The 12627-nt window shown below is 45.8% G+C and overlaps 1 protein-coding gene across 1 annotated transcript in view; it reads right to left on the reverse strand.

Annotated features, from left to right (window-relative positions):
• The window catches only part of CLCA2 (chloride channel accessory 2), a 56138-nt gene that overhangs the window by 12629 nt on the left and 30882 nt on the right, over window positions 1–12627 (reverse strand). Inside the window, exons 10-12 of the mRNA XM_029063778.1 lie at window positions 10962–11186; window positions 7128–7398; window positions 1320–1490 (exon numbers count right to left, since the gene is read on the reverse strand). Of these exons, the coding sequence (XP_028919611.1) occupies window positions 1320–1490; window positions 7128–7398; window positions 10962–11186 (667 nt within the window). The remainder of the gene's footprint in view (window positions 1–1319; window positions 1491–7127; window positions 7399–10961; window positions 11187–12627) is intronic.

Consider the following 12627-nt stretch of genomic DNA (forward strand, 5'->3'; position numbering starts at 1 on the left):
AAACTTGCTGTTTGTAGGCTGCTAATAATGCTATTTGTTAAGTGCTTACTATGTGCCAAGCAATGTTCTAAGCGCTGGGATAGATCCAAGCTAATCTACACGCAGTAAACACTCAATAAATACTACTGATTGATCACCCCGGTGATGAAAGGTTAGAAAAGCATGGAAATATTGTGATTTCAAATGTACATCAAATGTCAGCTTCTTCCCGCCAAACCCAAGGTGTCCCTTGTGGGGCTCACCGTTTTAATCCCCATTTTACAGATGAGGTGACTGAGGCCCAGAGAAGTTAAGTGACTGGCCCAAAGTCACACATCTGAGAGGTGGCACTGCTGGGATTAGAACCCACGACCTCTGACTCCCAAGCCCATGCTCTGGGTAATATGGACATGGTTTGGTGGGAAGAAGCTGAGATGTGATGTACATTTGAAATCACAATTTTCCATGCTTTTCTAACCTTTCATCACCAGGGTGATGGATCAATAGTATTTATTGTTTACTGTGTGTAGAGCACTGTACTATCCACTTGGGAGCATACAATATAACAGAGTTGGTAAACATGTGCATCGTTAACAAGGAGCTTAAAGTCTTGAAGGATAATGCAGAATTAGTTGTCTACAAAACTCAGATTTAAAGTCACAGTATTCTAATTTTTTTTCTTTTTTCAGTGAGTATGGGGGCATATCTGTTAAGCGCTTACTATGCGCTAGGCACTGTACTAGGTGCTGGGGTAAATACCAGCTAATCAGTTTGGACACAGTCCTTGTCTAAAAAAATGGGGCTCACAGTCTTAATCCCGATTTTTTACATGAGGGAACTGAGGCCCAGGGATATTAAGGGACTCATCTAAGGTCACACAGCAGACAAGTGATGGAGCTGGGATTAAAACCCAAGTCCTTCTGATTCCCTAGCAGCGTGGCTCAGTAGAAAGAGCCTGGACTTGGGAGTCAGAGGTCGTGAGTTCTAATCCCAGCTCTGCCACTTATCAGCTGTGTGACTCTGGGCAAGTCACTTCACTTCTCTGGGCCTCAGTTACTCCATCTGTAAAATGGGGATGAAGACTGTGAGCCCCACGAGGGACAACCTAATGACTTTGCATCTACCCAGCGCTTAGAACAGTGCTTGGCCCGTAGCAAGCGCTTAACAAATACCAACATTATCATTATTATTACTCTATCCACTAGGGTACACGGCTTCCTTGAGATTTAGGGATTTTTTTCCCTGAATCCATTTTTCCTTTCTTCCTCCACTTCGAATAATCGTGAGACACATTTGACTCATGTGACCAGTCATCCAGACTACACTAATCAGTCTCTCACCATTGGTTATGTAACCAGGAACATACATAGCCCAGCTCCCTGCAATAGGACGGGCGTTCCTCCTCCCGAGGATATCTTCCCGGACGTGCACTTTCAAGCTGTGTCTTCCAGTCCCAGCAAAGGAGAAAAAGTATCTTGAGTAAATGCCATCGTTTTTTGCAACATCAGCACCTGTACAGGAAACAATACAAAAATTTAACCAAAAAAATTACCATTCTCTACCAGCATCATCCCCGGGATGTTGACTGGGCATGCTCAGAGTTTGTGACATTGCATTGGGTATGGCTGTGTTCAAATGAGGCACCATTCCTGCCTTTTGGACGCTTCCAGCGTGTGGCCCGGCGGCTAGAGCACAGACCTGGGGATCGGAAGGACCTGGGCTCTGATCCTGTCTCTGTCACTTGTCTGTTGTGTGACCTTGGGCAAGTCATTTCTCTTTTACCTCTGTTACCCCATCTGTAAAAGGGGGATTAAGACTGTGAGCCCCATGTTAAACGAGGACTGCGTCCAACCTGATTAGCTTGTATCTATGCCAGCTCTTAGAACAGTGCTTAAAACATATTACGCGCTTAACAGATACCATCATCATTATTATAATTATCATTGTTTGTTTTTTCTGGACACATGCAACTAGGTATAACACCATATTCTGGCCAAGGGCTAATGAAATGCTTGATGGAGTATCCGAATCTCTGACTGCTTCTCCTTCTGACTGCACGCTTACTGGAAACTTCCTATTTTTTGGACAATGTTTCTGAAAGATATGGGACCCAAACCTGTTAATGGTGATAATAATTATGGTATTTAAGTACGCTTCCTATGTTGCCAAGCACTAAGTGATAGTGTCAGTGCCGGACTAAGCGGATCCGTGGCCACCATTTTGGTTTTTCATTCATCCCTGGAGTATCAATAATGACGATAATTATGGTACTTAAGTGGTTACCATGTGCCATGCGCTGTGCTAAGCACCGGGGTACGTGCAGGTTTGATCAGGTTGGACGCAGTCCCTGTCCCACATGGGGCTCTCACATTTGCCCGTCAAAGGGCAGGGACTGTCTCTGTTACCGATTTGTCCCTTCCAAGCGCTTAGTGCAGTGCTCTGCACATAGTAAGCGCTCAATAAATACTATTGAATGAATGAATTTTTAATCCCCATTTTACAGTTGAGGTAACTGAGGCCCAGAGAAGTGAAGTGACTTACCCGAGGTCACACAGCAGACAAGCGGCAGATCCAGGATTAGAAATCAGTCCCTTCTGACGCCCCCCAGCCCATGCTCTTTCCCTAGGCCACGCTGCTTCTGATGAAGCCTGGTGTGAGTCTGGAGTGTTTGTTCTAGTATGGGGGGGCCCTGAAAGGTCAGGATGACCCAGAGTCATCCTGGTTGGGTTAGGAGAACCCCTGGGACGTTCTGACTTGCCCTGGGATCCTTCTCTGAACTGTAAGCTTGATGTGGGCAGGGAACATGACTACCAACTTAGAAGAACTTGACTCTATTTATCGCCATCGCTCTCGTCTGCCCGTCTCCCCCGATCGGACCGTGAGCCCGTCAAACGGCAGGGACCGTCTCTATCTGTTGCCGACTCGTTCGTTCCAAGCGCTTAGTACAGTGCTCTGCACAGAGTAAGCGCTCAATAAATACTATTGAATGAATGAATGAATGAAAGCAGCGTGGCACAGTGGAAAGAGCTCGGGAGTCAGAGTCCATGGGTTCGAATCCCAACTCAGCCGCTTGCCAGCTGTGTGACTGTGGGCAAGTCACTTCACTTCTCTGTGCCTCGGTGACCTCATCTGTAAAATGGGGATTAAAACTGTGAGCCCCACGTGGGACAACCTGATCACCTTGTTTCCCCCAGCGCTTAGAACAGTGCTTTGCACATAGTAAGCACTTAACAGATACCACCATTTATTTATACGGTACTCCCATAAGCATAATGACGTTGGTATTTGTTAAGCGCTTACTATGTGCCGAGCACTGTTCTAAGCGCTGGGGTAGACACGGGAATCAGGTTGTCCCATGTGGGGCTCACAATCTTCATCCCCATTTTACAGATGAGGGAACTGAGGCACAGAGAAGTTAAATGACTTGCCCACAGTCACACAGCTGACAAGTGGCAGAGCTGGGATTCGAACCCATGAGCCCTGACTCCAAAGCCCGTGCCCTTTCCACTGAGCCACACTCTGCACACAGTAAGCTCTCAGTAATTTGATCGGATTGATTCACAGAATGAACATTTCTCCATCAGAGCTAGCCAATAAAATCTGGACCTATGGCTTCTTGGATTCGGAGGACGAGGTGCCGTTTTCCCTAGCACTCAAAGGAGGGTCGCTCTGAGAGGAGCAAATTACATGTGCAGCTTTTTAGAGATGGATTATCTAATGATTAAAGGAATTAAGAATAACTGCGGAATCTGTTAAGCATTTACGACGAGACAAGATTTGTACTGGGGGCTGGAGTGGATACAATCTAAGCAGATAGGATACAGTCCCTGTGCCACACAGGGCTTACGGTCTAAGGGGAAGGAGTAAGAACTTTTTATGAAGGTCACTTATTCTACTGGTCATTATCTTCTTTTCCCCATTACGTGAAACTCAGAAGGTCTCTAGTGCCTGTAGAGATCTGTCTTCCTTGAGAAAAACGTCAAATAAAGGAAAGTCTTCCCTTAAAAATCAATCAATCAGCGAAATTGTACTCTACCAAGTGCTCAGTAATAATAATGGTGGTATTTAAGCGCTTACTGTGTGCAAAGCACTGTTGTAAGCGCTGGGGGGATACAGGGTGATCAGGTTGTCCCACGTGGGGCTCACAGTTTTGATCCCCATTTTACAGGTGAGGTAACTGAGGCACAGGGAAGTTAAGTGACTTGCCCCAAGTCACACAGCTGGCAAGGGGCAGAACCGGGATAAGAACCCACAACCTCTGACTCCCAAGCCTGGCTCTTTCCACTAAGCCACGCTGCTTCTCCGTAGTACAGTTCTCGGCACGAAGCAAGTGCTCAATCAATACAATTGATTGTTTGATATTTATTGGAGGCTTACGATATTCAGAGTCCTGTATTAAGTGCTTGGGAGAGTAAGAGACTACAGAGTTGGAAGACATGTTCCCTGCCCACAAGAACTCCTATTCCTTTGGATTGTAATAATAATAATAATGTTGGTATTTGTTAAGCGCTTACTATGTGCTGAGCACTGTTCTAAGCGCTAGGGTAGACATAGGGGAATCAGGTTGTCCCACGTGGGGCTCACAGTCTTAATCCCCATTTTACAGATGAGGGAACTGAGGCACCGAGAAGTGAAGTGACTTGCCCAAAGTCACACAGCTGGCAAGTGGCAGAGCTGGGGTTCGAACCCATGACCTCTGACTCCAACTCATGATAGGGAGGAACCTGTTGTATTCTGTTCTCCCAAGCGCTTACTACAGTGCTGTTCACCCAGTAAGCACTCAATAAATGCCACTGATTGATTGAAAATAATTACGATACTTGTTCAGTGCTTACTCTGTGACGAGCACTCTTCTAATTACGAATTAATCAGTGTGGACATAGTCCCTGTCCCACACGGGGGTCACACTCTTAATCCCCATTTTGCGGATAAGGTAACTGGAGCCCGTAGAAGTGTAATGATGATGATAATAATAACGTTGGTATTTGTTAAGCGTTTACTATGTGCAGAGCACTGTTCTAAGCGCTGGGGTAGATACAGGGTCATCGGGTTGTCCCACGTGAGGCTCACAGTTAATCCCCATTTTACAGATGAGGTAACTGAGGCGCAGAGAAGTGAAGTGACTTGCCCAAAGTCACACGGCTGACAAGTGGCAGAGCCGGGATTTGAACTTATAACCTCTGATTCCCAGGCCCGGGCTCTTTCCGCTGAGCCACGCTTGCACCCTCTCCCTGCGTTGTGTTCAACCCCTCTCTCATCTTTCATTCATTCAATCGTATTTATTGAGCGCTTACTGTGTGCAGAGCACTGTCCTAAGCGCTTGGAACGTACAATTTGGCAACAGATAGAGACGGTCCCTGCCCAACAACGGGATCACTCATTAGAATCTGTCTCTGGCAAGGGTGTGCACAGCCTTGGGGACTGACTCAGCTGCTGCCAATGAAATCCAGTAATGATAATAACAATGATAATGGCATTTAAGTGCTTATTATGTGCCAGGCACTGAACTAAACGCTGGGGTGGATACAAGCAAATCGGGTGGGCCGCAGGCCCTGTCCCACCTGGGTCTCACAGTCTCAATCCCCATTTGACAGATGAGGTGACTGAGGCCCAGAGAAGTGAAGTGACTTGCCCAAGTCAGGATTAGAACCCGTGACCTTCCGAGTCCCAGGCCAGTGCTCTATCCACCATGCCATGCTGCTATCGAAGGCCTCCAGACGGAACCCCAGGGATGGTGGTTCTCTGAGAGCTCCTACAAGAGTAAGACTATAAACTGGTGATGGGCCTCTGTAATGCACTCAGCACCCAATAGGCACCCAATAAATACCACCGATTGAGTGACAGCCCTAGTTAATTACCCATTTGGGGAGAAGCAGCGGGGTTTACTGGAAAGAGCCCCACGTTGGGAGGCAGAGGATGTGGGTTCTAATCCCGGCTCTGCCATCGTCTGCTGCGTGACCTCGGGCAAGCCATTTAACTTGTCTGTGCCTCAGTTATCTCGTCTGTTAAACGGGGATTAAGACTGTGATCCCCACGAGGGAAAAACTCGAATCTACCCCAGCACTTGGAACGGTGCTTGGCACATAGGAAGTACTTTACAAATACCATCATCATCATCATTATTATTAGATGACACAACTATTTGGCAAGAGAAGCAGTGTGGTCTAGTAGAAAGAGCACAGTCGCAGGAGTCAAGAGCACTGGGTTTTAATCCCAGCTTCAATACCTGCCCACTTGCTGTGTGACCTTTGGTAGGCCATTTAATTTCTCTGCGCCTCAGTATCCCCATCTGTCATTTCCCCACCTCCCTTAGACTGTGAACCCCATCTGTGGCAATTACTGTATCTGCTTCAGGGATTGGCACATAGTAAGAACTTAACAAGTATCATAATTCTTTAGCTTTGTTCTAACGAGCCCTGTTGTAATCCACCTAGGGATATCATATAATCCTAAAGAAATGTTAGTATAACGGTATAACAGTAGACACATACACAGTGTGACCGTCCGCCTGAAGAGAGAAAATGAGGAAATTCTCTGGGAAAGGGAAATGGATAAACAGACCAATGAAATAAATTATATTTAAAAAAAAAAGATGTCAACTTTCAGGACTTTCCAGAAAGTATCAGTAGTCAAGGGATATTCAAACCTCCTCCAGGTCAAAAGCTGAGTGAGTGGACCAGGTGTAGAATAAATAAAAGAATGCAACTGAAAATGGAGATCTCACTGGGGTCTAGTGGAATTAACGTGGGCTTGGGAGCCATGAGCCCTGGGTTTTAGTCCATTTTCACCACTTGTCTGATGTGTAGCCTTGAGGAGGTCGCTTAATTTATCTGTGCATCAGTCTCCTCAACTGTAAAATGGGGATTAAATACTTGTTCTTCTCCCTTAGACTGTAACCTCAAGTAGGACAGGGATTAGAAAACATTTATATTTATTGAGTGCTTACTGTGTGCAGAGCACTGTACTGAGCACCTGGGAGAGTGCAACACAACAGATTGGAACATCTCTTAAGGACTTAACATGTGCAACAAATATTATTATTATTTAAAGATGGACTCACTTTTAATGCTTCAAATGGAGCATATTCAATAATATGGATATGGAAGCATGCAAAAGTCATTTTAAATTCCCAAACTATATCCCGTTACCTGCTCCATCATCGAAAAGCTCCAAGGAAACTGGGTCTCCAGATTCTGGTTCAATAATGGCTGTCACATTGGCCTCCAGGATAGGATAATATCCTTTTCTGACATCTGCATAAACAATCACCGGGTGGGGAAACCGGGTGACATCTTTATTCACTTGGGCTTTCACGGTTGCTGGGGACATGATGGGATCTGAAGCCCGAGACATCACTGTCATTTTTAGAGCTTGAGAGAAATCATTGGTATTATTCAGCATATAAGTCCAGTGCCCAGCCTGAAAAACAATTTCATATGATTTTATTTTGAAAATAAAACAGTTCTATCCATTACTGTTAGCCATTTGCAACTGAAACATAAATTTGATCATTTACAGGCACCGATTTAAACCGAATAGCTCCCTTGATGGCTAAAATCACGCCTTCAGATGGGAACTCACAGGAATCAGTAGCTTGAGCCAGGTTGGTGCTTTGCCTTATTGATGATGCAGACCTGGAAAATTGTGAAATCAATCATAAATATTGAATGCTTACTGTGTGCAGAGCACTTTACTAAGCGCTTGGGAGACTACAACAGAGTTTGTAGACACATTCCCTGCCCACGGTGAACGTGGTAGGGTGGAAAGGAGCAATTTGGCAAACAAATATTCCATCAGGTTGCCGGTCCGACCCTGCTCTGTGTGGAGAAGGATCCAGGGATGACTATTCATACCATTGCCTACCACCCTAGACCCGTGAAAAGCAGTGTCGCTTAGTGGATAAAGCACAGGTCTTGGGAGTCAGAAGGACCTGGATTCTAATCCCGGCCCCTCCACGTGCCTGATATGTTATTTGGGTAAGTAATAACGATAATAATTGTGGTATTTGGTAAGCGCTTACTATAGCCCAGGCAACGTACCAAGCCCTGGAGGGAACAAGCAAATGGGGTTGAACACGATCCCTGTCCCACAAGGGGCTTCATGGTCCCAATCCCCGTTTTACAGATGATGTAACTGAGGCACACAGAAGTGAAGGGACTTGCCCAAGGTCACACAGAAGACAAGTAGTGGAGCCAGGATTAGAACCCACGACTCACTCCCAAGTCAGTACTCTATTTACTACACCATGATGTCACTTCACTTCTCTGTGTCTCAGTTCCCTCATCTGTAAAATGGGGATTAATATTGTGAGTGCTACGTGGGACAGGGCCTATATCCAACCCTATTAGCTTGTATCTACCTCAGTGCTTAGAACAGTACCTGGAACACAGTAAGCCCTTAACAAACTCCATTAAAAAGAAAAAAAAGAAAGCCATTTAGCAAAAATGTTGGCTGGATAGGAAGGGTATTAATTTAAAGGACCTCACTAACTACCTGCAGAGACTGGGGGGGGAGAATAAAGATTGAAACTTTGCTTTCCGCACCCTATCTGAGAGACCTTCCCTTGCTGGGAGGCATATTCTCGGGTCACAGGGAGGAGCAGTGTCCACCAAACACAGATCAGAGTGTGTCCCAGTTCACGTGTAAAAGCATCTCATTCTCTAAATAAATAACGTTGCTGCGTTGGTAGATCTGAAAACATGTGAGCACACGGACCCGAGCGCTTTCTGTGCGCAAAGCGCTGTACTAAGTGCTTGTAAGAGTACGGTATTACAGTAAATGGGAAGGAGAATGGCATTTCACTTGTGAGGTTATTTCTCCGGGTTCCTAAGAATGAACCACCAAATCCCAAATTTCTAAATTTTATACCTCCACTTTGCTCCTGTTATGAGTCTATTTACTGTGAGCCCCTCCACATGTTTCCTCTGCAGGCAGGAACGCTGTTTCCAGTGCCGCTTTGAGGCCAATATCTCTAGAATGTGACTGTCCCAGCAATAAATCCATGGTATTTACCAAGCCCTCACTTTGCGCGGAGCCCCGCACCAAGCTCCCAGCAGAGTAAAATACAAGAGAGCTGGTAGATGCAATCTCTGCCCTCAAGGAGCTTACAGTTTATTGTAAAACTCGCTCCCAGCAGAGTAAAATATAAGAGAGCTGGTAGACGCGATCCCTGCCCACAAGGAGCTTACAGTCTACTGCGAAACTCTGAGCCGAGCATTCGCTCAAATCATCCGGTCGGCCGTCGCTTCACCCGTGAAGCTTGGCGGCTGTTGACTGCTCCCGCATGGTGGCCCCAGCGTGTTCTGGGGGAAGCTCAAAGTGACACCGTACGGAGCAGGGTTTTGCTGTGCTTTTGCCGCCCATTGCCATCGCACCGGGCGGACGTTGTATGGGGGCTGTTCTCCATTCCGTCTGTCGCTCCCCCGTCTTCCAGGATCCCCCAGGTCCTGCAGCGGCAGACAAAAAGCTCTGGCAGAGGCGTGGACTGGATAGGGGAACGAGCGAGGCCTAGGTGAGCAACGCTGTCCTGGATACTGGGGGGCGGGGAGATGGATCAGTGGGGAACCAGGGGCCTGAGTGAAATGGATGAACTCTCATGAGGGATAGAGTCACTTCTGACATTGTCTGTTGGAGTGTGGCTCTAGGGGTCATCCCCCGTGGCCATCTCGGTCTCATCAAGGAGGTAGCATGGGCCTGGGCGTCTGAGGACCTGGGTTCTAATCTCAGCACTGCCAGTTGCCTGCTGCGTGACCCTGGACGAGTCATTTAACTTCTCTGTTCCTCACTGTAAAATGGGGATTCAGCAACTGTTCTCCACGGCTACTTAAACTGTGGGACAGGGACTCTGCCTGACCTTCTGAAGGTTATCCTGAAGGTGTGCTCCTGTGACACCTGGGCTGGAGTGCTCAAAGTGTCTGTGGCCCCTTGGCTATTCAGCCCTGTAGGGACAAGCACATTGCTACAGCAAAGGTGACCCTGCTTCCACCACTTGGCTGCTGATCGACCTTGGGCAGATCACTTCACTTCTCTGTGCCTTGGTTTCCTCATCTGAAAAATGGGGATTCGATACCAGTTCTTCCTCCTAGTTAGACCGTGAGCACTGTGAGGAACGAGGACAAGGTCCAAACTGAATATCTTGTATCAACCCGGTGCTTAGTACGGGGCTTAGCCGAAAGTAGGTTCTTAATAAATACCAAAATTACTGCACGCAGTAAGCATTTAATAAATACTGTGACTACTACTATTTCATCATCATTATATGATTCTACTTTAATAACTGTGGTATTCGTCTGTGGTGCATACATGTCAAGCATTATACTAAATGCTGGAGTAGATAGAAGATAAGCAGAATTGGACACAATTGCTGCCTCACCTGAGGCTCACAGTCCACGAGGAAAGGAGAATAAGGAATTTATCCCCATTTTAAAGAGGCGGTAACTGAGGCACAGAGAAGCTAAGTGACTTGCTTCAGGTCACACAGCGGGCAAGCGGTAGAGCCAGGATTAGGACCTAGGTCCTCTGATCCCCAAACCAAGGGCCCTTTCCATTAGGTCACGCTGATCCTAAGTTATTTCTGTTGTAGTATACTCTTCCAAGCGTTTAGCACAATGTTTTGCACACGATAAGCGCTCAATAAATATGATAGATTGATCATTTACTTGAACAATTTATTTTAACCTTGGTTCACTTAATGTCCAGAGCTGCAGAGAGATATAAGGACCCATAAAACCTACAGTATTGAAAAATGTAGCTACTTGTAGTATATTTTAATTTATACCTCAAGACTAGTCACCGAGTCAAACAGAACCGAACATAAAAATGATGACGCATTATGATTGCTTTTTTGCAATTCATTATATTCCAAAGATAAACCCCGGACAGAAATAAACCTGTCTCATTTGTTGCGTGTCAATAATTAAGTTCTAATCAGGTGAATAAAATAATATATATCTTATAATATATATATTTTATAGTATATTTACCGCTGCAGCGTCTGGAATCCGAAGATAAGCTAGTTGAGAAGCTGAACTGTTTTCAAAATTCTCTCTGGAGTATTTCTCTCCATTTGGATCGAGTATTTCAATCTCAGGTGGTCCACCGGACTGCCAGGTGACTACGAAGACAGTGTTATTCCCCACGTCACTGTCAATTGTCACAGTCCCCCCAAGCTGATGGTAGGGTTTAATGATTCCACCAGTGCTTTCGAGCTAAAGAAAAAAGGCATTACGTTGTTATCCCACTTTGAATTCACAGACACTCCGATCCCCTCCCTTTACCACCAGAGCAACTAACAGAGCGATTTATGCTAGTAAAATCAAAAAGATAGAATACATGATAAGTGCCAGAGCTATTTCATTTAATTACAGTGAAGCTTTTATAGAACGGTATCTTGGGAATGTTTTCAAATTAATGCCTTATTCTCGAGAATTAACACCAGAAAATGCATGTTGAAGATCCATTAAATTATCCAAATAGATTTTAAATGATTTCTTGAAAAGCAAAAGCCGGTGCTACTCCTTCTTTGGTTTTCAGAAAACTGAGGGGTTGACTTAAAATGGTTAGTGGGGTTCCTAGTAAAAATTTCTTAGTTATTAAATCCAGTTTCCTCTACTTTTGGACATTTGGACGGAGCTCGGCTAGGTACTTCTCGGGTGTTCACTTGGAAGCTGAGGCCCTGGCCCATCTCCCCAGCCTAGGGTTGAACTGTGTTACTGTGTGCAAAGTCACGTGCCCTTGTGGAAAATGGATGGACAACCACTGGAGGTTCTGAGGAATGGGGAGACATAGACTGAACATTTTTTGTTTAATGATGTGAGCAGTGAAGTAAAGTAAGGGCTATCATGAGGTCCACATTTAAAAATGTATAAAATTCCCCAGTTCATCCTGGGTTTGCTATTTGTCAATGTTTAATAGCCTCATATGGATGAACATAAAAATATCTACCGTGTTATTTAACGGAGTTAGGTGGGGAATGAGTAGTCCTATGCAGGACAAAATCTCAGGCCCTGAGCCAAGCCCTGGAACTGAGGCACTTTCCCAGCTAGGAGTCCCAAGGGCTTTCCCAGACCTACTTTGAAATGTGGGTGGAGCAGCACAGAGGCATCTGTGAAGAACTGCTCTCTCTGAGTCTGGGAGAAATGGAAGCAGAGCTGGGCAGGCTTGCCCCCTCCAACCTCGCCTCGCTAACCTACTGTAACCCAGCCCGCAAACTTCGCTATCCTTCTCACTGTACCTCGAACTTTTATCTCTCCACCGGCCCTTCGCCCACATCTTCTCTCTGGCCTGGAACGCCCTCCCTTCTCGAAATCGACAAACCACTACTCTCCCTGCCTGCTTCAAAGCCTTATTGAAGGCACGTCTCCTCCGATAGGACTTTCCTGACTAAGCCCTCCTTTCCTTTTCTCCCACTCCCTTCTGTGTCGCCGACTTGCTGCCTTTATTCATCTCCCATCCCAGCCCCACAGCACTTGTGTACATATCTGTAATTTATTTATGTCTGTGTCCCCCCCTAAAGCGTAAGCTCATTGTGGTTCGGGATTCAGGCAGTTTATCGTTATATCGTACCCTCCCAAGTGCTTAGTATAGTGGTCTGCACATAGTAATCGCTCAATAAATATGAATGAACGAATCCTATGACCCAGCATTCAT

This window comes from Ornithorhynchus anatinus, chromosome 4 (genome assembly GCF_004115215.2).
Source record: "Ornithorhynchus anatinus isolate Pmale09 chromosome 4, mOrnAna1.pri.v4, whole genome shotgun sequence".
NCBI lineage: Eukaryota > Metazoa > Chordata > Mammalia > Monotremata > Ornithorhynchidae > Ornithorhynchus > Ornithorhynchus anatinus.